The sequence below is a fragment of the Arachis ipaensis genome, chromosome B5 (genome assembly GCF_059453495.1).
Source record: "Arachis ipaensis isolate K30076 ecotype BB chromosome B5, ASM5945349v1, whole genome shotgun sequence".
NCBI lineage: Eukaryota > Viridiplantae > Streptophyta > Magnoliopsida > Fabales > Fabaceae > Arachis > Arachis ipaensis.
Genome location: NC_142440.1, coordinates 142,064,645 through 142,088,336, shown reverse-complemented (window position 1 = coordinate 142,088,336; position 23,692 = coordinate 142,064,645). Strand labels below are relative to the sequence as shown.

The 23,692-nt window shown below is 34.3% G+C and overlaps 3 protein-coding genes and 2 long non-coding RNA genes across 7 annotated transcripts; 4 read left to right on the top strand and 1 right to left on the bottom strand.

Annotated features, from left to right (window-relative positions):
- The first annotated feature begins 5,501 nt into the window (after positions 1–5,501).
- LOC107644208 (uncharacterized) lies at positions 5,502–7,521 on the top strand. The gene is made up of 2 exons (XR_001621261.3): positions 5,502–6,476; positions 6,925–7,521. It is a non-coding gene; the product is annotated as an uncharacterized LOC107644208 (long non-coding RNA).
- Positions 7,522–7,998: 477 nt separating this feature from the next.
- LOC107644206 (uncharacterized) lies at positions 7,999–10,874 on the bottom strand. Its single transcript, XR_015883427.1, has 2 exons — positions 8,740–10,874; positions 7,999–8,539 (listed from the first exon to the last, which is right to left on the bottom strand). It is a non-coding gene; the product is annotated as an uncharacterized LOC107644206 (long non-coding RNA).
- Positions 10,875–13,317: 2,443 nt separating this feature from the next.
- On the top strand, positions 13,318–14,779 carry LOC110272128 (uncharacterized). Its single transcript, XM_021123982.1, has 2 exons — positions 13,318–13,807; positions 13,890–14,779. Exons 1-2 carry the CDS (start codon positions 13,318–13,320, stop codon positions 14,777–14,779), a joined length of 1,380 nt encoding a protein of 459 aa, XP_020979641.1.
- A 21-nt stretch (positions 14,780–14,800) lies between these two features.
- Positions 14,801–15,700, top strand: LOC148566029 (uncharacterized). The gene has a single exon (XM_088487345.1). It carries the CDS (start codon positions 14,801–14,803, stop codon positions 15,698–15,700), a length of 900 nt encoding a protein of 299 aa, XP_088343471.1.
- Positions 15,701–20,258: 4,558 nt separating this feature from the next.
- On the top strand, positions 20,259–23,186 carry LOC107644197 (uncharacterized). Of its 3 annotated transcripts, none has more exons than XM_088487720.1 (5): positions 20,259–20,392; positions 20,506–22,031; positions 22,353–22,428; positions 22,526–22,572; positions 22,685–23,186. In XM_088487720.1, exon 2 carries the CDS (start codon positions 20,526–20,528, stop codon positions 22,023–22,025), a length of 1,500 nt encoding a protein of 499 aa, XP_088343846.1. In that variant the 5' UTR covers positions 20,259–20,392; positions 20,506–20,525; the 3' UTR covers positions 22,026–22,031; positions 22,353–22,428; positions 22,526–22,572; positions 22,685–23,186. The 3 variants fall into 3 exon arrangements, with proteins under 3 accessions (XP_088343846.1, XP_088343844.1, XP_088343845.1); XM_088487719.1 differs by having other exon boundaries at positions 20,270–20,392; positions 20,487–22,031; XM_088487718.1 differs by having other exon boundaries at positions 20,262–22,031.
- The last annotated feature ends 506 nt before the right edge of the window (positions 23,187–23,692 follow it).

Here is a 23,692-nt window from a genome sequence, read left to right as displayed (position 1 = left end):
TAAGAGAGAGTGAAGACTTCAATCTTGTATGAGAAGCTTGGTGGGATCAACTTGGGTGAGCAACTCAGGCTTGGGTTGGCTTTCTTCCTATTCAGCCCAAGTGATTTCTTTGCTTAACAACTTTGGGCTTTTAGTGTTTTATAGCCCACTTCGTTTCTGGTTTGATTTCCATCATGTTGGGCTGCTGCAACTATATTTCTTTGTTCTAAATTAATTTGGGCTTTATTTGAAAGTGTAGCACGCTATGAAAGCTTAAGATTTTTGTTCCATTTATTTGGGCTGTTGCATTATTGAAATTTAACCTGCATCACTTAAAACAAAATCATAAAAACTAATTGGGTAGTTGGCCCAATAAAATTAATGTTTGTCATCATCAATTATGTTAGTTAATTTCTTAACTCAACAACTTGCTCAGGTATACTTACACGACATTCATCTCTTAATCCATCTTGAACTTTTAGTAACTCACACAATCTTCCTAATGTATCTACGCTCATCCTTAATTCCCAAATGCAATTTATATCGCCCCCTCCTATTATGCAGTTTAATACATTTCGTCTTAAGAGATTAGTATTAATTTCTCTATTCCTAATCAACAAATGTCCTCTTCTCCTATTTCTCAAATACAAAAATGCAAACATCAAAACTAATATCGTAACAGATTCAAGTTCAGCCTGAATCATAGAATAAAAAAAATCATCTAAATTGCTCAAAGCAGTTCGATGGTTCCATTCTTCCTTGATCAACACATAAAAAATAACTTATATAATTAACACATACTAAAAGTATATTTGTGTCCAGTGGAGGCTGAAGTACCTGTGGTAGAAGGAGGAGGAGTGTCTTCTGGTTCATAGTCATCATCATCTTCATCAAGAACCACCCTTTCAGAACGAGTGGGTCCCTTTTTTCTGCTGTTTCACTGAACCACCTCCTTTTAGATATGAGTGTCAATTTCATATGACTCATTGGACAAATCAACACAAAAATGTTTCAAAAATACAAGTTAAGAACATGCCATAAAGAAGGGCTTTATCTTTCTCACTTCGAACAGAATCAAACATATATCTAACCATTAAATAAGCAAAAGAGATTTCTGTTGTTGTGAGAATAGCATACAAAACTAGAGTATCAGTGTAAGACACCCTTTGATATGAGACACCCTTTCATCCCATTTTTCAAATGTATAGGCGCATGCACCAACATCAGTGTATTTCAAAAAATCGCTGATGGTCTCATTATTCAGAATTATGTCACTGCCTTTTACATAGGAATGAATAGTCCCCTCATGGTAAGTCATGTTTGCATAAAATTCCTTGACTAAAAGTGGGTACACTGGCATTTTGATTTTAAAAGAGTGATTCCAGTCCAGAAATTCCAAGTTTTCAACAAAAAGAAAATCTTTCTTTTTCAGATTAGGTAAATCAACAAGAAAATTTGGACACAAGATGTGATGAGCAATAACCCCTTCATAGAAATCATTATTCAAAGACTTGACCTCACAAAAAGATGATTTGCTTTTTTTTTTAAAAAAAAAAAAAGAAAGTAAAGCAGATTAATAATAAAATATGAAACATTTTCATTAATAGACAAAAAAATAAAAGTAACATGTGGACAATGTAACACTCATTTTGGACCTAGAGGTAGTTTGGATTAAGGAAACATATTGGACTACCCATGATCTGATTTTTTAGGTTGGCCCAAATAACTCTGCACTTGTAACAAAATCATCAAAACTAATTAGGTAGTTGGCCCAATAAAATTAATGTTTGTCATCATCAATCATGTTAGTTAATTTCTTAACTCAACAACTTGCTCTGGTATACTTACACGACATTCGTCTCTTAATCCATCTTGAACTTTTAGTAATTCACACAATCTTCCTAATGTATCTACGCTCATCCTTAATTCCCAAATGCAATTTCTATCGCCCCCTCCTATTATGCGGTTTAATACATTCCGTCTTAAGAGATTAGTATTAATATCTCTATTCCTAATCAACAAATGTCCTCTTCTCCTATTTCTCAATTACAAAAATTCAAACATCAAAACTAATATCGCAACAGCTTCAAGTTCAGCTTGAATCATAAAATAAAAAAAATCATCTAAATTGCTCAAAGCGGTCCGATGGTTCCATTCTTCCTTGATCAACACATAAAAAACAACTTATATAATTAACACATACTAAAAATTATCAACAATAATGAGCCCAGCAGCCATAAGAGTAACAACAACATAACTCACTAATTATTTTAATTTTTTAGTTCAAACTAATAACAAGAGACAAATTCAATACAATTTTTCCATTCATTCTTTCATTATGAACAAATACATCAACATATTAATAATTCAAAATTATTTTTTCATTTATTCATTCATACTATCATTGTAAACATTTAACATTTTGTCAAAGAAAAGAATGTAGCTCTTCTTATATGATTTTTAGATTGAAAAATCATAAAAAATTAAAAATAAAAAAATAAAGACAAAGCAGAACGAAATTTTTTTGAATAAAAAAATGAAAACAAAAATAAAAAACAATAAGGGAATAGGTAGAGTAATACCTAATTATGTGACTGATAAAGAGAAGAACAAGCTTCTGAAAATTGTAACAAGAACGAGCAGTAATTAGCTGCACAAAAAAAATCAATAAAAAATTAAAAAAAAAAGATAAAAAGATACAAAATCAGAAGAGAGAAGAACCCTAAAAAAATCAAGAAAAGAATCAGAAAGAAAAAAGAAGATTAAGAATCAGGAACAAGAAGAAGAAAGAGAGACAGAAACAGAGAGCAAAAAGAAGATAAAGAATGAAAAGAGAGAGCAAGAAGAGAGAGTACCTGGAAACGATGGTAAAGAAAAGCTAAGGTTAGGATTTTTCACAAGATAATATAAGGGGTAATAGTAGAATAATAAAAAATAACCATGGACAAAAAGGAGAAAAGATTTTATTTAAAATCACGTGTCCACCATCTTATTTCTATATCCATCAGTGTCTTTCGTTTAGAAGTGGACACAAATTAAAAAAAAATATCCCAAAAATACTGTGTTCAATGTCTATATCTCTCTGTCCAAACACATTTTACATGTGTACTATCTATATCTTTGTGTCCTGTCCACAGAAACAAACACAACCTAAATACTCTATTACAGTTGGCAAGGATCTTTAAAGTGCACCAATTGAACACATAACAAAATTTCGGTTTCTTTTATTTAACAAATGATGCCCCAATCATATTTTAATTAGCATCTCATCAATTTGTTGTTGTGGTGGCTTTACTTGTTTATTTTATCCTCTCATTTGTTTTTCTCAAAAAAAAATAGTATTTTTTATATTTTTTAATTAGTTTTTTTTCGATCATGTACACCATTTATCATATTTTTAAAAAGCTTGTCAGTTGCAATTAGAGATAGCAATAACTTTTTTTTTCAAAGGTAATGTGATATTTATTTATTAAAATAAAATAAATAAGAGATGTGGGTCCACCTTGGACAACCATACAGCAATGTAATAGAGGAAATTCCAAGCAATTAGCATTTCTTTAACTAAAGCATGACTAAACACACAACTAAACATATATTACGTCTCATTTGTCTTCTGCACCTCCTCCATGAACTCATGCGATGAAGTGATAATCGAATCTGGTGAAGTACTTTTATTTTCAAAGACACAAAGGTTCCTCGCGATCCAAATTTTTCATAGAATAACTGCTGCCAGTGCTGAGTTCTTCCTCCAATGGTGTCTTCGTCTTGCTCCTTCCATGAACTGGCTCCATCGCTCCCAAAATTCTCCTGAACTGTTTTGCATCAAGTAAGCTCCTAAATCTGACTTCTGCCAAACTTCTTGTGACCTTGGACAATCAATTAAGCAGTGATTTACATTTTTCCCTAAATTGTTGCATCTAGGGCAGATTTCTGAGACTGTTGGTATCCTTTCGTGAAGTCGAGTACGAACTGGGATGCCGTCATGAAGGGCTTTCCACAGGAATACCTTAATATTCGGCGGACATTGAAGTTCCCACAACGAATTCCAGAGTCTCTTTTCCCTGCACAAATCGGGTAATTGGCTGATTGGAGAATGCACCATTTGAAAAGCTGTATTATAGCCGGAAGCCACCGTGAACTTGCCGTCCCTCTCATTTTTTCAGGTAATCCGATCTTCTCCAACTTTCATAATAATAGTTTGTAAGATTTCTGATGCAATTTCTGAATTGAAATTATTTTTGATTATATCCTCCTTCCACTGTCTATTATGAATGAGAGTTGATTAACCCAAATCAAATTTGGGTCTGTAACTGTTTGCTGTTGTTCGGATATTGACTTCACATTTTTAAGCCACCAATCCTCCATAATTCTAATCTGACTGCCTCGTCCCACTTGCCAACGAGTACCTTGTTTGATAATTTTCCTTCCTTCTAGTAAGCTTCTCCAGGCCCAAGAAGGATTTCGCCCTGTATCAGCCCGTAGGAAAGAAGAAAATTTAAAATACTTACTTTTGTAAATTCTGCTTATTAGAGAATTAGGTTTCGTGATGATTCTCCAGCCTTGTTTAGCCAACATGGCTAGATTAAATGCTTTGAGGTCTTTAAAGCCTAATCCTCTATACTTCTTTTCTCTGCAAATTATATCCCACCTAATCCATTGTAATCTTCTTTTCGACCCCTTTTGTCCCCACCAGAAATTTATCATCTTTCTCTGAATCTCGTTTAGCAGTGTGTCTGGGAGCTTGAAACAGCTCAAAGTGTAGATCGGAACAGCCGTAGCTACTGCTTTAATTAAAACCTCTCTCCCACTGATCGACAATAATGATCGCTTCCAAATCTGTAGTTTCTTATCAACTTTCTCCTTTATAAAGTTAAAGGTCTGAGTTTTTGATCTATTAATCACTGCTGGCAGTCCTAAATACTTATTTTGTCTGCCTACTTGTGGAATCTGAAGTAGTTGATATAAGAATTCTCTGTTCGGATTAGGAGTGTTCTTGCTATAGAAAATAGATGACTTAGAGAAATTAATTGTCTGCCCACTAATATCACCGAGATAGCAATAACTTTATATTTGAATCCTCTAAATTTTGAATTCTATTTTAGAGGATAAAGTGTGATTTCTCACCATTGAATAATTTTTTTTTTATATTTTCTCTTAATCCCACCTATAAAATAAGATGTTTGTTTCGGTACGATGATAAATTCATATGTATCGATACGATAAAAATGTGGACAAATTAAAACTCAACACATAAATTACAATCTGACATATCAGCATTTAATTTTTATTTTTTTAAAATATATATTATAACATTATTTTTACTAAAACACCTCTATAATTTAATAAAAATAAAAAATAATTTTTATATAATTATACAAAAAACTTAAATATCCTTTTTTTTATATTGAATAAAAATTATCCTTTTAAATTAATTAAATTTTAACATTCAACTAACTTTAATTTTATATTTTAAAATTTTAAATAATTTAAAAAAACAAAACAAAAACACATGAAAAGAAAAAAATAAAATAAAAAAGAAGTTGTTCATTGTTCTTCGTCTCCTCCCTCCTCTTCCTTCTCTCTGCTAAAGGAGAAGAAGAAGAAGAAGAAGCCCTCTAACCCTAAACCTTTTTTCTCGAGCTCCAATCAGTACTGCGACGCCGGGGTCTTCTGCTTCCTCTCTTTTGTCAAAGCTGCTCACCATCTCCTCTAGTTGTGCGTGGTTCGAATCTGTTGCAGCTGCGAGAGACGAAGCCCGTCGTATACCACTGCTTGCTGCTTGCCGCTTGCCTGAAGCGCAGCAAGTCCATCGCCGTACCAAGAAGATCCAGCTCTCTCCTCGACCCCGCTATCTCTTCTGACTCCGTGATTGCAAATTGGGGCTGTGATTTTGTTAAATATTAGCATGCTTTAGCCTTGCTCATGCAATTATTAATTGGAATTTCTTCGAATGGAACATGATTTTAATCACATGATTGTCTGAATTTTAATCACTTTTTTTTTCTCTTTGGTTCAATCTCTTTATTTTGTTTCTTTGTTCTTGTCAATATAATGTATCAATGCCTCTGTTATTGGGATTTCTCTGTTTTGCCAAAAATCTGTAGTATGGTGAATTTTTTGGTTTCATGGATGCTTACCCTTTTTCATATTTTAATAAGTATTTATGTGCTTAGAAGAGCAATTGACTCTGGTTGCAAATTCGGATTGTTGGTGGAACGAATGCAAATTGGGACTGGTTTTCTAGTTGTTGGTGGACTAGCCTAGCTTGCTGGATTGATTAATTAATTAATAGAAGGGAGTGGTGTCATAATCTGCATTGACTCTGAAACAAGAAGTGATGTCTCGGTTCCTTCAGTTTCTTATATGGTTGGCGAACTAAGATGAAAATGACTCTCTTTAGAAGGCCATTTTATTGTTCCGTACTAGAGATTTCTGTGACTTATTTTGGGTTCATGGCTTGATGTTTTGAACTCATGAAGAAAAAAAACTTATAGGAGGTTTGCTTCTAAATATCCTTCTTTTGTTCCATGATTTTAAAATGTTATGATAAATTTTTCAAGTGGTACAAGGCTTTTAAAATGTTATGATAAATGTTATGATAAACTCCCATCCTTTTCGATTATTGTTATTGTTAGTCCTACAATACAAAATTTCAATGCTGCAGTTATCATGAAAGGCTTTTTCTGTTTTGAATAAATGATTGGAAAAGTAGAGCTTTTATGTAAGTATTAATTTTTTATTAGGCATAATCTATCATAGTGCATACAAATGTTTGCTTGACATGTTTTAGTTTGTGGAGTTTTCATTAGAAGTGTTAATATCTCTTATACAAGTCTTTTTTTTCCCCACTAAAATGCTTCCTAACTTATGTTTCTCTATTAAAAGTTTTATGCCTGTTAATGAAGAGTAATTTCTCTGATATATTTGTCATCTGTTTCTTTACAGATTTTGCAATAGGCACAGATGATGTGTACAGAACTGCAGAAGCAATCAAACTTGCTGGAGCAAAGATAAAGAATGCAAATTCCTTTGATAGTTAACATTCATATAAAATTTTATCAGCCTTTGAAGTTTTAATATAATGATATCTTCTACTGTTGGATAGCACAGTGACATTGTGCAAGCTCTCAGAAGGGGGGATCTTCGACATGCACTCCAAGATCATGGCTCTTGGAGGCTGCTCCATACTTCTACCAGCTACAACAATCTAATCCTCTCCACTAAATTGCCTTGGCCTTAATTATTGGAAATATCTGAGCCAAAGGGAAATGTTTTGCTAAGATATCAAGTCTGGTTCAAGTAGGACAGGTTAACTAGTGAGTAAAGGTAGAAATCCCTTTGAATGTCATTTTAAGATTTATTGTTAATGCTTCAAGCTCCCCAGTCCTAATTAGCCAGGTTGCGGTTTTAACCATTAACGCTCTATAGATTTTGTAAATTGTATTCAAGAATAACGAAAGGGAAGATTGGTTCCTGCTCATTTTTGAGAAAGTGCCATTTAAAGTGACATATAGAGATAATTAGATGAAGTTTCACTCTTCACCATACATTATTTTATATTTTTTCAACATTACAGTCTGATTGTATTTCGATCATTTTGCACATATATATTACACGTATATCCAAAAGAAAACACTGTCAAATCAAATTTTATAAACAGCACCAGTAGTTAAATTTGATTTATATTACGAAAAGGAAGTTAAATTTAAATACGTTTAGTTTCATTTCATATTGGAATTATATATTGAGAACATTATACCAAATACGAGGCATATTTAATTTCATTTTAAGTAACTTTAATTATTCTTTGTGAAATGTGAAGAAAGACAATGGAAAGAAAATGATAAAGGAGTACTTAACCCCCATATTTTGAGGAAATAACAAATTTAGTGACAATTTTGAAGAGTAAACAAAATTTCTAAAATGATTTCATCCCAAATAAGATTCCTCTTAATTCTTAAATAAAAATCATGCATTTTCACGCTACAAAACCCCTTGTAGGAACCAAGACTTGTGGAGTGTCATCGAATTTAAAATTTCATTACTAAGACTATAGAGCAACTATAGAATTACATGTAATGTAACCAAATTAAAAGTCTCAAATAAAATAAAACCATAACTATCGAAATTAAGATAGGTCAAATGAAATCCCCATGCAAGATTTCTTCTTATCTTTGATTTCCAGTTTCCTTGAATCCAAAGGCATGGTCTCCAATGTAACAAGTCCCTTCTATCTTTAATTCCGAGTTACCTTGGCCTCAACCAAGACTAGGAAACTATTCACTTTTTCTTAGCTTGTTAACATTGTTGGATTTCAAGCAGAAAACCATTATAAATGCATACTCATAATAGCCATTGTTACTGATTCACAGTTTCCTGCTAGAATCAAAGCTTCAAGCTAAGATCAAGGCCGTAGCGTCCTGCTTCGCGCCGCCCGAGATGTGATCCATCCAGGTGCATCCTTCCCCCACTCTGGATCCTTAACTTCTAAGAAGTTATAAAAAGGCTTATTGTCTGATGCATTTGATCCTGAACGATGGTTTGAGTCATCAGTACTATCCTATAAAGTTTCAAAACCAAATGTATAGTTAGACACAAACTATAATTAAGAAAATTGTTCTTCATTGTTCTAAACCTTTGGATAGATAGAAAATGTACAAATTTTATCTTATGAGAGGAGCATTTGTTTAATTATTTGCTTCATTCCTCAAAAAGATTGATAAAGTTACTAAACGGAACCAAAGAGTTAAGAATATTGACCTTCTGAAATTTCTTGCAACTTACTTCCATGACTTGGTTGTAAGTTAGCATATTGCCCTTGGAAAGAACACCTTGAAACAAATGCATAGGTAGTGCTGGTGGATGAACATCATGATGAGTCGCAAATGATGGAACATTTGCTTGGCCATGTACGCCAATGTCAGAATTGAACCTTTTGTTGTTGAGATCCAACAACAAAAATCAATAGCCAAGAACTGAATCAATAGCTCAGCAAAGAAATTTTTCCGGCAAATTCTTTTTGAAAAATCAATAGCTAAGAACTGAATCAATCATTGACCTTAATAGCATCAAGGCATCAACTATAACAAATCAAATGCCTATATGAAATTAAAGTAAAATATGCCTTACAAAACCTACTCAACTAGAAGAAAAAGTCAAGAAAGCATTAAATGTGTGTTTATAATAAGAACTTTTGTTTGAAGGGAGTTCTATATGATTGTGCAGTCCAAGTGGCAATGATCCTGAAGAGTAGTCAAGGATACCACCTCCAAGAAATTGATTCATCTGCAAGCATAGGTTTAAATTACACATGATACTTTCAAGTTTAATAGAGTAGCAAATAAATAAGTACTTCTCTATCTGATAGAAAAATGCCAAACTCACTTTCAAGTTCTACAATGCTGATTAAAAGAACTAATGCACCAACATAAAAGAAGTCAGAGAAATACTCAAGAGGCTGCTAGGTATTATAAATAAAATTCGTTACAACTGGCAGGTCATGGAGTTGCTGCTTATCAGTTTTGGCAAGAAAACTAAGTGGAACTATCTTGAATTAGAAAGATAGAAAGCAATAAACTATAGAAAAAAAGGAATTAAGTTTTGTGATTTGTTATTGATCATAAAAGAAGAAATCAGAATCATAGCCTTCTCTCTACAATGAGTTACACTATACATCAAGTGGCCTCTCTCTATTATATACTCTTCACAAAAATCTATGGTGCTATCATACAGTGTTAAAACTCACAATATAGGCACGGATAAAAAGAAAGAAAGAAAGCACATGCAGGAACAGAGAATGACACTTAAATAATTAAGTCTACGTCGGTTAACATCAAACGGAAAATTTTCAAGCACAGGGACCCTAGTTTGTTCAAAGGAATTAGATTAGTATATTAAGTATTTTTTGGTCTGCTCTATATAGCTGGAAATTATTTTTATTATTTTAAAAGCAAATTAAAGTTCCTCAACTCATTTTACAAAAAATAGCTAGATAGTGACATAAAGTATTACTTAAGTTCTTATATTCTGTGCACTTTGTACAGGGAATATAATCACTTGTAAACAATTAGGAACTTGGCCTTTTTGTCTGAAAGTTAGTTCTGCAGTAATAAAAACTTACAAACTAATTGAAATCACTTAGCACAAATGAATGAATCTTCATAAAAACAACTAAAAAATAAATGTGAAATTCAGACAGAGGATTGAATATGGACCACGGATTTGGGTTGAAATTCGGACGAGCGTTGAAATTTGGGGGAATTTGATTTTGAAACTAACAGAAACTAAGGCACTTCGGAAAAAAAAACAAAAATTAAGGAAAACACAGAGAATTGGAAGAAGAGTGAAAGCATACTTTCTCTTCTTCCTCCAGACTACCTTTTCACCAGTGGCGCGCCTCCTGTGCAAAGAATTCCTAAAAATACCTGAAACCCAAGCGATGAGCGACTCGGCGACGGCGAGGACCCGAAACCAGAAGACTACAAGCCACAACGACCCGACGAGTTGCTTCTGTCGCCGACGACGAGAAGCCCAGGGAAGGCCGCAACGAGACCCCAGCGATGAGGCGAGGCGAACGACGAGGCGCCAGCAAGTGTGACTGAGACAGACTCCAGTGAGACAGAGAGACTCTAGTGGGCTAGTGGAAGTGAAAGTGAAAGAGAAGAGAGAGTTTGAGTCTCAGAATTGAGAGTGAGAGACGTTTGAGAGTGGTAAAAAAATCCAGTCAAGATGAAGAACATTTTTTTTTTTACTTTTTTAGATGCTTTTTCTTTTTTGTATGAATGAGTATAAGAGATTAGGGTTCATGGAAAGTATTAATAAAATTGAAAAAAAAAAAGTAATTACCCAAACCAGTTCCCGAGGATTTTAGAATCGGACATTTTAGTCCCCAAGGAAAATTAATACATAGATCAATCCCCAAGGTTTTACTCCGGCAGACAAATCAGTCCCCATTTCATTTTTCGGCAGAGTCAGTCCCCAAAGATTTTAAAAATGGACATTTTAGTCCCCAAAAAAAACTAATGTACAAATCAATCCCCAACGTTTCTTTCTGTTAGACATAATAGTCCTCCTTCCAAAAATAAAATAAAATTATTATTATTATTATTATTATTATTATTATTAATTGCACAATAATATTGTACTATATTTTTTTGTATTTTTTGGACAAAAATAATGATACATTTATTCATTAAATTCTTATATATATATATATAGTCACTCAATAATAATAATAAAATTATTAGAGATTATTTTACAAAAAATTCAAAATTAAAATTATTTAATATTTTTGTATTTAATATAATCAAAAGATGTCTTAGGTAAAAGAAAATATACATTTGTATTAAAAAATATGTATTAAAAGAAAATATTTTAATTTAAATTTATATTAAATACATATTTTTTTAATACAAACATATTTTTTAAAATAGTACGTCTTTTGATTATATTAAATACAAAAATACCAAATAGTTTTAATCTTGAATTTTTTGTAAAATAATCTCTAACAATTTTATTGATTATTATTATTATTATTATTATTATTATTATTATTATTATTATTATTATTATTATTATTATTATTATTATTATTATTAATCTCATAATAATATTATACCATGATTTTTTGTATTTTCTAGATAGAAATAATGATAAATTTATTTATTAGATTCTTTTATATATATATATAGTCACTCAATAATAATAATAATAATAATAACAATAATCATTAAAATTATTAGAAATTATTTTACAAGAAATTCAAGGTTAAAATTATTTGATATTTTTGTATTTAATATAATCAAAAAATGTATTATTTTAAAAAATATGTTTGTCTTAAAAAAATATGTATTTAATATAAATACAAATTAAAATATTTTCTTTTAATACATATTTTTTAATACAAACATATATTTTTTTTACATAGGACATCTTTTGATTATATTAAATACAAAAGCATCAAATAGTTTTAACCTTGAATTTCTTATAAAATAATCTTTATTATTATTATTATTATTATTATTATTATTATTATTATTATTATTATTATTATTATTATTATTATTATTGAGTGAATATATATATATATATATATATAAGAATTTAATGAATAAATTTATCATTATTTTTGTCCAAAAAACACAAAAAATATAGTACAATATTATTGTGTAATTAATAATAATAATAATTATTTTATTTTATTTTATTTTATTTTTGGATGGAGGACTATTATGTCTAACAGAGAAAAATATTGGGGATTGATTTGTACATTAGTTTTTCTTAGGGACTAAAATGTCCGTTTTTAAAATCTTTGGGGACTGATCTGGGTAATTACTCTGCCGGAAAATGAATTGGGGACTGATTTGTCTGCCGGAGTAAAACATTGGGGATTGATCTGTGTATTAATTTTTTTTGGGGACTAAAATGTCCAATTCTAAAATCCTTGGAGACTGATTTGGATAATTACTCAAAAAAAATTTTAGTATAGATGAATAATCAGATGGATTTTTGTATATTTTTTAAATTATTTAAGATTTTAAAATATAAGATTAAAGTTAGTTGAATGTTAAAATTTAATTAATTTAAAAAGATGATTTTTATTCAATATAAAAAGAAGAATATTTAAGGGTTTGTTTGGTGTCATTCTAAAAAAAAAAATTTTTTAAATAATTTTTTTTAAAAGAATTTTTACAAAAATAAAAATAATTTTATGTTTGGATATTTTAATTAAAAGTACTTATTTAAAAAATGTTATTGTTTGAACACAAAAGTACTTTTAGAATAATAAAATTACTTAAAAGGACATTCAGGCTCAAGAATTTGGATATAGGAAAGCTGGTGGTGATTTGGCTAGAAATGGAAGAATCATGTGTATTACTACTTTGTGGACGTCTGTAAAGCAAGGCCAACACGCAGAGGGCGTGTTGCCTGCTACACGCCGGGGGCATGAAGAAACGTGGCGCAACGTCGTTGGTCGGAGCTGGAATCACGCCGGGGGCGTGTTGACTCAGCACGGGGGGGGGGGGGCGTGCTGACCTGGCCCTAGCACGTGGGAGGCGTGATGACACGTGGCGACACTTGATTGGCTGCGGCAGGCAGCACGTGGGGGGCGTGGTGAATGCTCCCATCTATATATAGGCAGAGCTGGGCTGCATTTTTATTTTGAGTAAGAGTGTGTGAGTGTTCTTTGAGTGTTCTGTGAGTGTTGGTAGTGCAATTGAGGGTACTGCAAACTTGGTGGTGTATCGCAACGGTGAAATAATACGCAATACTCATGAGGGAGTGAGGTTTGTCTGCCAGAATTCATTTTCGTTTGTGGTTCCATGCACCATGACGTTAATGGAGCTTCAGAACGGTCTCTGTCAAAGCATGGAGAACGGTACGTTAATGAGAGTGAGCAGAATTTTGTACCGGAATCCAGTTGTAGTTTTTGGTGGTCTAATACAGTTTGATACCATGCCAATCACTGACGAAGGGAGTATGCAGAATATGTTTCAAATTTACCGGCAGACTCAGATGCGACAGCCACAGATTGAGCTATATGTTGAGTTTGAAAGCGTAGAGACAGAAGGGATTCAAAATGTTTTAGATATAGAGGACGATAGAGCTACAGTGTACGAGGGAATGAATAGTGACAGCGAAGAGGACTTCGAAGCCACTTATGAAGCCGGCGATGAAGACGAGGATGGTGATGTGGGAGTTGAGACAGCAACGGAGAATATAGTGGTTCATCCCTCGAGCAGTCAACCGATGAACGTGCCACCATTCATGCGTGAGTTGGATCTCGATGCCATGCATGCACCGGAATTTCTGGAATATACAAACATAGGTACGTCATGCATGAATAATATGTTTTTGTTAATTGATACTTTTGGAATGCTTAATGAACGATGATTTTCCGCTTTCTGTAGGCGTTGCTGATCCTGAGGACGGAGAGTTCCGGATTGGAATGGAATACAGTTCCAGAAAGTCGGTGGTGGCTGCAATTAGAAGATACACTATCGTTAGAGGAGTTGACTACGAAATGTATGAGTCTGAGCCACAGACCTTCTATGCAAAATGCAAGATGTATGGGCGTGGGTACGACTGGCTTATCCGAGCCAGCTTGATACGGAAGAAAGATTGTTGGGAGATACGCAGATACAATGGAAGGCACACGTGCACAATGGGAATGATTTCACAGGATCATTCCAAGTTGGACTCGGATACCGTTGCTGATAGTATAATGCCGTTAATCGAGACTGACCCGTCAATCAAGGTGAAATCTATAATAGCAGAAGTCCAGTCAAGGTTCAACTATACCATCAGTTACCGAAAGGCTTGGTTGGCAAAGCAGAAATCCATAGTGAAAGTTTTCGGTGGTTGGGAAGATTCTTACCAAGCCTTGCCATGGTGGCTCTCGGTCATGGTTCAGAAGATACCTGGGTCAGTTGTGCAAATAGAAACACGCCCACTGTACAACGGGAATGAGGAGGCGCAAGGTGTAAAAATACTTCATCGCGTATTTTGGAGCTTCAATCCATGCGTTAGGGCATTTAGGCATTGCAAGCCTCTAGTTCAGGTGGACGGCACACACCTATATGGAAAATACAAAGGAACACTCCTGGTCGCTGTTGCACAAGATGGGAACCAGAACATTGTGCCTATAGCTTTTGCGCTGGTGGAAGGGGAGACAGCTGATGCGTGGCACTTCTTTCTCAGAAATCTGCGAATGCATGTTGTCAGAAAAGACGGTGTGGGTATGATTTCAGATCGGCATGAGTCAATTCGAGCAGCAGTAAATCGTTCCGGAGGTGACTGACAACCTCCAAGAGCATGGTGGATGTTTTGTATAAGGCACATCGGCAGCAATTTCCTAAGAGCATTCAAAGTCCCTCACTTGCAGAAGCTTGTTGTCAACATTGGGTATTCAAGAACGGTGGAGGAGTACAACATCAACTATAAGAGGCTGGGAGAGCGAGGCGAGGCATATGCCAGGTGGTGCGATGCCATTGGACTCAGACATTGGGTGTTGGCATTCGACGAGGGGCATCGATGGGGCCATATGACGACCAACCTTGTCGAGTGCATTAACTCAGTGTTGAAGGGTGCCCGTAATCTACCTGTGCTGGCGCTGGTCCGAGCAACATATTATCGGTTAAATGAACTTTTTACACGGAAGAGTGCCGAGGCTCACGAACGCAAGCGTGCTAGGTTTACTTACTCCGTATTTGCACAACAGCGGATAGAGGCAAATATGCAACAGGCTGGGAATATAGTAGTGCACCGGTTTGACAGACAAAATGAGGTGTTTGAGGTGCGCGACATGGCTAGCGGGAAGGTGTCAGTTGTTGACCTTGCGCGACGGACGTGTGACTGCGGGCACTTTCAGGTGGAACGACTACCTTGTCGCCATGTTATTGCTTGCTGTGCTAACCAGTGTCTCGATTGGCAGCTGTATCTGCATGACGTGTACAAGATGACAGAGATTCGTAAGGTATATAAATTTGAGTTCACACCGTTAGGTGATCCCGAGACATGGCCCGCATATGAGGGACCCACATTGGTCGCTAATCCCACCTTGAGACGAACGTCGAAAGGTCGCCCCAAATTGACCCGGTACTTGAATGAGATGGATTCACGTGACATGCGTGGTCCTCGAATATGCCGCCTCTGTGGTGCTCAGGGTTATTGTCGGAGTCGATGTCCTCAGCGTGCTGGACCGAGTGGTGGGGGTGAATGACGTTTAATTTTTTCGTGTTTGTAAGCTGATATTTTTCATAGTAGTCGTGTTTGTATTTTTAAATTTCATAGTAGTTGTGTTTGTATTTTTAAATTTGTTTTGTGTAAGCTGATGATTTTCATACTAGTCGTCTTTGTATTTTTATTATTATCATTTGCTACCTTCGTGAAGTAAACATACAAAACGTTAACTACGTTTTACATAGGTCAACATACAGAACATACGAATTACATTAGCTTAATTCTTACAAGTAAATCTAAAAACCCTAAATCCAAGCTCACTTCTTTCCAGCCATCCAATTCAGTCCCTTACCCATGATGCCCTGACCAAATCGAGACGGAGTATACCTATCAGGTGGATTTCGCTCCGTCCGTAGGTCATACGGGTGACCCGGAGCGGCCAAACCACCTCCTTCTGCCGGAGCAACCGACCCACCTGCCTCGCCCAGATCGCGTGACCCACCTGCCTCTGCCGGAGTGGAGGACCCACCTGCCTCTGTCGGAGCGAATGCACCTGGGTTGTAGTCATCAACAACTGTGTAATCCCGCCGATGGAAACCACTATCACATGACGCAGTCGCTGACGAGGGGTCGGAACCATGACCCTGCAAACCATGGCCCGTACCTACTGATGCCCCATGTGGAGCAGCCGGATGTCACTACAGTATTCGATGACCACGCTGTGGTGCGCGCCGAATGACTCTACCTGAAACATGATTCGTTGAAAAGATTTACATATGTAACCCTAAATCAAACATGCATCGTGAATATAACACATGACTAAAATAAGACTTATTACCTCTTTGCAACTGGTATCTCAGCGGGTGGAATGGTGTTCCTCGGTACGGGCGCAATACATGGCATTTGCTCCCATGCCCAAACAAACAACAAATTAAGAGGTCCATCCATCTCCTTTGTATCAAATCGTGATGCACGGCATAATGTTCTATAAAGATGTGCAAGACATGCTGACCCCCAACTATAAGTATGGATCCGGTCGAAATCTCGAAGCAACGGTAGATACTTCGCGTGGGCGTATGCGGTCGACTTATCCGCGAATAAGGTCGACCCCAACAAACAGAAGATATGACATCTGACATATCGCCTAACAGAATCCTCAGTGTCTAACGGCTCCGCGTCTCTGACACGTCTTACCCAAGCCAGCTTTATATAGGATTTTGAAGAATTACTGACTTCTGGCTCCCGACCGAATATCGCGTAGCTCTGGCTTTGCACGAAGTCGCCACTACTATCTGTCCATCCACTCACAGCCTCTCCGTCAATGGGTAGGCCAAATATATAAGCGACATCTTCCAATGTCGCTGCAACCTCACCCACCGGCAATACGAAGGTGTGAGTCTCTGGCCCCCACCTTTCGACCAGAGCAGCTAATAACGGGTGAAATCCACGTATTACCCCAATTTTAGAGACGTGGTAGAATCCCGTGGCGCGTAGGTAGTTTTCCACCATCGGATTCCACGTCTGTGGCGGATCCAGTTTACGCACCAACAAATTCCTGTTAGGCTGCATTAAAAAAATGTTAGTTTAAATAGGTTATATATATTACAAAAAAATTTGTTATTAATATTTATTAAATTTCAAATTGTTTGCTAACCACATGAAATAATTCCATTTTAAGAAAAGTTATTAAAAAAAATATATATTAACATTTATTTATTTCTTTATCTACTGTAAAAAAAATTATTGAATTAAAATAAATAAATAAATAAATGTTAATAAATACATTAAATTATTTATTCACTGAACTACATATTTTCTTTGTTTACTGCCAATCATTTTTTTTAAAATAAATAAATATATAATTCTTTTCTTTTTTTTACATAAATAAATAATATTTTTAATATTATTTATTTTTTCAATGATAGTTCACAGAGCTAGTTCATACATATTTATTTATCTATTTATTCTTATTAATATTTTATAAATACCGAAAAAATTATTTAATCTTAAAAAATTCAAATATTTATTATTTATGCATTACTTTCATTAATAATCATAACAAAATTTATATATTCAAAAATAAAAAAAATATATGATAATACTAAAAAAAATTATATACAAAAAATTATAATTATATTTTACAGATTCAAATTTTATTCTAACACAGTCGTAAAATATAAAAAGAAATAGACCTTCTTCTATATATTTATAAAATACTAACAACAACAATATTTAAAAAACTTCAGTATATAATAAATTAAAATTTATCAACTTACATAAATTGGATGCTCCAAATAGTTGATAATATGTTCTTCAGGCGCCGCATAATTACATACCATTTTTTTAAATTTCTACAATTTTTTTTTATTTTTTTTCCTACAAGCACCCCAACTGATTACACCTTCACTACCACTACTATTACTCAAGCTACCCACACTCTATTTTAACACTCACACTCACTCAAATACGCTGCCTTTTTTTTTTTTTTTTTCCTTTCTTGCTTCATGCCACACTCTCTGTTCTTCAATGGAGGAAGAAGCTGAATTTATAGGGGCTGGCCGCTGGTTACCGGGGAGGGGGGTGTTCCCTGCATGTAGGCAGGCCTGCAACACGCTCCCGCGTGATGCTGCCACACGGAACCCAGCAAGCTTCACGGATTACACCGCTTCTCGCCGCCCCCGGTGCTGTCAGCGCGCTTTCTTTTCGCTAGCTCATCACGCCCCCGGCGTGTTGTCCCTGACACCACCCTCCCGGAAAACACCTCTCTCACCCATATCGGGCCAATACACCAACAATGTTTCCATAAAGAAAATAATTTCTGGGACATTCAATCATAAAAGAGTTTATTAATAATAATAAAAGAAAAATAATTATTTATACTAATTTATTTGATCCGATAATTGATTATTTCTTCCATTGCCTGAACATCTTCTTGTGTTGGTTCTTCCCATTCATTAATTTCAGAATTTGTTGATCCATTTTTTATAGTAGTACTGTCATCTTCATTGGCTTGTAACGAAACAATATCTTCAAACTTTTACAAAATACTTATGTCATCAGAATCCATCATTCTTATAAAATTATGAAAGGTGAAAGATGCAACAATAATATCACGCTGGGTTTTAAATTTGGCTCTTAATGACATGTTTTGTAGTATCTTCCATCTTGCTTTGCATACTCTAAAAGTCCTTTCAATTACTGTCCTTAAACTTAAATGACAATAGTTAAACTTTTCATTGTTTGATCTAAAATTTGGCATTAGTCTAAATTGTGGAATATGATATCTTGTATGACGATAAAGTCCTAAAAATTCCTTAAAAATTGGATAACCAGCATCAATTAAGTAATATTTACCTGAAATACATTAAAAAGTATACAAAAATCAAGTCAGTTCTACGATTTGAATTGGAACCTAGTTCTGAGGTTCAAGATATGAAGGAGATATTGAATGTACAAAATAATATTGCTATATTTACTTTACATTGCAGGGATGAGATTAAATAATCTGGAGGTGCTTGACTTAGGAGATAACTCATTGAATACTTCCACTACCATTCTATCATGTGTGGATGGCTTTTCATCTCTCAAGTCTTTATCATTAGCTTCAAATTGGTTCGAGGCAACTTCTTCCACATATGACATGCAGCTTTTCAAACACTCTCATCGAATTTGCTTAGTCTAAAGGTTCTTGATGTGAGTGGTAATCATTTGAGTAATGACATGCTTCCACCTCTGGCATAAGCATATCACACATTTGTATAGTAGGCATGTAAAAAGCACAGTTTAGTGCCCAAGTATTTGGCGTTGATGTACATTCATCCATGAAATAAAAGAGTAAAAAATGTCTTTTTAAAATTTTAGTAAGGATATTTTTGTTTATCAATGATTATAAAATATTTTTTTAAAGAAAAAAGATCTTTTAAAAAAAAATGTAAATTGTAGTTTTTTAAAAAAGATAATTTTTTTTTATTTTTTTAATATTTTTACTTTTATTATTAGAAATTTGTCAAAGATACTACAAAATAAAAAAAAAATCTTTTTTATTGAAAAAAAACTTTTTTTATTAAAATAATGGTACCCAAATATGTACTAAATCTTTTTGTATATTATATAAAAAATATTTTTTATTTTTATTAAATTATAAGAGTGTTTTAGTAAAAATAATACTATAATATATATTTTAAAAAAATAAAAATTAAATGCTGATATAGAAATTATAATTTACATGTCATGTTTTAATTTGTCCACATTTTTATCATACTAATACATATAAATTTATCATCACACCGAAGCAAACACCATAAAATAAATAATAAAAGTTCATATTTTATTCTTTAAAATAAAAATATAAAATTTAAAAGATCTAAATTTAATAACTTTGGTCTTTCAAAACTTTAAAGAATTATTGATATATAAATTAGTGTGTTTTAATTTACATAGAACAACTAAATCTGGTCATTCAATTTACATAAAAAAAATTGAAAAGATTCATATAATATTTTTTTATTTAGATAAATTATGTAATATTAAATTGGATTTGGTTTAACTGTCTATTTTACCCCAAAACTTACTAATTCTTTAGTTTTGGCAAATTAAAGAAATCAAATAAGCTTGATATCGCTCTCACTCTCTCAGGTGGAAGCACTCTTCAATTCATTCCCTTTTACAATACTCCACTTGATTGCAAGAAAAGAATGTTGTCATTGTTCTCTTCCTCAGCAATCAAATTAAGGTATGCTTTTCAATTCCCAAATTCTGTTTCCCACTCCGCTCTCCGTCTTTGCTTCCCTTCAACTTCATCCCTACACTCTCCCTCTCACTCTCAGCCCCAATCACTTGATGAAGCTGTTGATTCCTTCACTCGCATGCTCTCTATGCGTCGCCCTCCGTCCATCTTCCAATTCACCAAGATTTTGGGATCTCTTGCCAAGACCAACCATTTTCCCACCGCCATTTCCCTTTTTCAGCAATTGCAAGCCAGGGGAATTGCTCCCAACTTATTTACTTTGAATATCTTAATCAATTGTTGCTGTGGCATGGGTCGTATGACGCTTGCTTTCTCTGTATTGGCCAAGATTTTTAGGATGGGTTTTCAACCTAATGCCGTAACGTTGACAACAATCCTGAAAGGCCTCTGTCTTTCTGGTAATGTTGAAAAAGCACTGCACTTTCATGCCACAATGCTGGCTCATGGATTTCAGTTTAATCAAGTCACTTATGGGACCTTGATTAATGGACTCTGTAAGACCGGACACACATCTGCTGCTATTCAAGTTTTGAGAAAGATCCCACAGTATGGAATTGTTCCTGATGTCGTAATGTACAGCGCAATTATTGATAGCCTCTGCAAGGTTGCGCTTGTAAGTGATGCTTTTCATTTATATTCTGAAATGCTTGCTAAGGGAATTTCTCCCAATGTTATCACTTACAACACTCTAATTTATGGATTGTGCCTTGCGGGTCAACTCAAGGAAGCCGTTCTTTTGCTAAATGATATGATTCTCATAAACATTACTCCTGATGTTTATACTTATAATACTTTGATCGATGGGCTATGCAAGGAAGGAAAGATCAAAGATGCTAAGAATGTGTTGGGCTTGATGACAAAACATGGTGTGAAACCAAATGTGGTCACTTATAACAGCTTAATGGATGGGCATTGTCTGGTTAATGAGGTAAATAAGGCAAAATTTGTATTCAACACTATGGCCCAAAGCAGAGTGTCACTTAATGTTCGAAGTTACAGTATCATGATTAATGGCTTGTGCAAAAGTAAAATGGTCGATGAAGCCTTGAATCTCTTTGAAGAAATGCGTCGTAAGTACTTGGTTCCAAACACGGTAACTTACAACACTCTAATTGATGGCTTGGGAAAATCAGGGAGAATCCTTTGTGCCTTTGAGCTTCTTGAAAAGATGCATGATCGAGGTCAACTTGCTAATATAGTCACTTACAGTTCTTTGCTGGATGCTTTGTTCAATATCAAACAACATGACAAGGCACTTATGTTATTCAATCAAATGAAAGAGAGTGGCATTGATCCAGATATATATACATACAGCATACTTCTAGATGGCCTGTGCAAAAGTGGAAGACTTCAAAATGCAAAAGAGATATTTCAAGATCTTTTCATTAAAGGCTATCGTCCAAATGTGCGGACATACACCATTATGATCAATGGGCTTTGCAAAGAGGGTCTGCTTCACGAAGCATTGGCACTCATGACAAAAATGGAAGACAATGGTTGCTTACCAGATGCTGTGACTTATGAAACAATCATTCGTGCTCTTTTTGGAAACGGTGAAAATGATAAAGCGGAGAAACTTCTTCGTGAAATGATATCTAGAGGCCTATTGCAAGGATAAAAGTTGGTGAGATTCTTCTTGTTAGACATCACAAAATGTTGTTTGTATCTCTTTCTTTTTAACTTGTGTTTTGTTACCTTCTTCAGGATATCCATTACATATTAATGCTTTTAGATCTTGACATGATTGTTACTCTTTATTCTGCTTTATCCACCCTAAGCGTTTGCTTTGTCATTGCTTATTTTATGGCATTTTCAGTGACTAGATGGTTGTCATACGTTTCTTGTGGGCATCTATCATTATTTCCTTTTTCTTTTTTGTAATTATATAAATGCATTGATGTTAATTTTTCACTAAGCTGAAATGGTTCTGATTTCATCATTGAAGGGGAATCACGTGTTAATAGTGAAGCTTTCCTGCACTCTTATTGTCTTTCAATCTTTTCATTTCCCCCACATTTAAGGTAAACTCCCATGCAGCACAAACTGGCTGATGTAGCTTTAGATGAAATCTCAAATGTTATTTTGCAAACATCTTCTCATTTTTCTGTGTTCATGCAGTTATACATGAGGCATAATGTACCAAAACAATTAACATGACAAAGAAGGTAACTGATTTTCTTGTTATATAGAGTAAATAAATTTTGCTATTAATTCAAGGTACAAATATCCGTGGGTAACAAAACCAAGCTTGATTGATTGGCAATTTGGCATATATAGAACAAAGGAAAGAAGGGGCAGAACAATTGCTCTCCCCAAGCCCCAGCTAGGAAGGGTTGCACATCAGCCAGGGGGATAATCATGGACGACCCGCTTAGCAGTTTCGTCGACAAAGGGCAGCCATCCTGGCAAGTAGAAGGAGATAGTCAATAGCAGTCAAACGGACCTGTGGAACTGCGATTCAAACTTCAAAGTTTAAGGATTTTGATCAAACACCAGCCTCTTGTGCAATCTCCAAGCACCCCAAAGAGTAGCAAGAAACATTTGCACATGTTAATGCTCACAAAAGTTGGAACACTTCATCATCAATTGCATGTTCCCATATAGTCATGTTAAGAAAAATAATATGATCAATCTGATTTTAATGAAGTTTATTCACTTCTTTTTGTCATACTGATCTTACAAAGACAAGTTGTATGCACATATTATGTTACAAGATTAATAATGGCCTATTAGATTTTATCATGGTAATTTTATATGATAGGGATTGTTCAGTGGGGAGTATTTTGATTTGTTAGCTGAGCTAAACTTGTAGGTTGATGGCTTGATAACTTTCATCTTTATGATGGCTCTACCATAGATCAAATGATTCATTTGAAACGTTCTTGAAGTTATCATGAAAAACATTGTTCCATTTGTTTGTTTGTTTTCTTTTTTCAGGAAAAAAATATCGACATTAAAAATTTTGAAAAAAAGGCAGTTATGATTTGTTTTTTGAGGGGTTTTCTTTAATGTAGAAATAGAAAATAACTAGTTTTTCTAAAAAAAAATGAAGTATATAAAGAACTGAAAACAGAGGGTTCAATTTGAAATATTATTACTAAAATCTATTCCCCTTTCGGCTCTCCGTCTTTGCTTCCTTTCAACTTCATCCCTACACTCTCACTCGCAGTCCCAATCACTTGATGAAGCTGTTGATTCCTTCACTCGCAGCATATGCTCTCTGCGTCGTACTCCATCCATAATCCAATTCACCAAGAGTAGAGTTTGAAGAAAAGTGCTCAGCAA

Bases quoted from the DNA above. Each gene is read 5' to 3' on its own strand.
- LOC107644197 (XM_088487718.1), top strand. From the start codon at position 20,355: ATGTTGTCATTGTTCTCTTCCTCAGCAATCAAATTAAGGTATGCTTTT.
- LOC148566029 (XM_088487345.1), top strand. From the start codon at position 14,801: ATGTTTTGTATAAGGCACATCGGCAGCAATTTCCTAAGAGCATTCAAA.
- LOC110272128 (XM_021123982.1), top strand. From the start codon at position 13,318: ATGGAGCTTCAGAACGGTCTCTGTCAAAGCATGGAGAACGGTACGTTA. The intron at 13,808-13,889 runs GTACGTCATGCA...CGCTTTCTGTAG, and splicing joins TCTGGAATATACAAACATAG to GCGTTGCTGATCCTGAGGAC.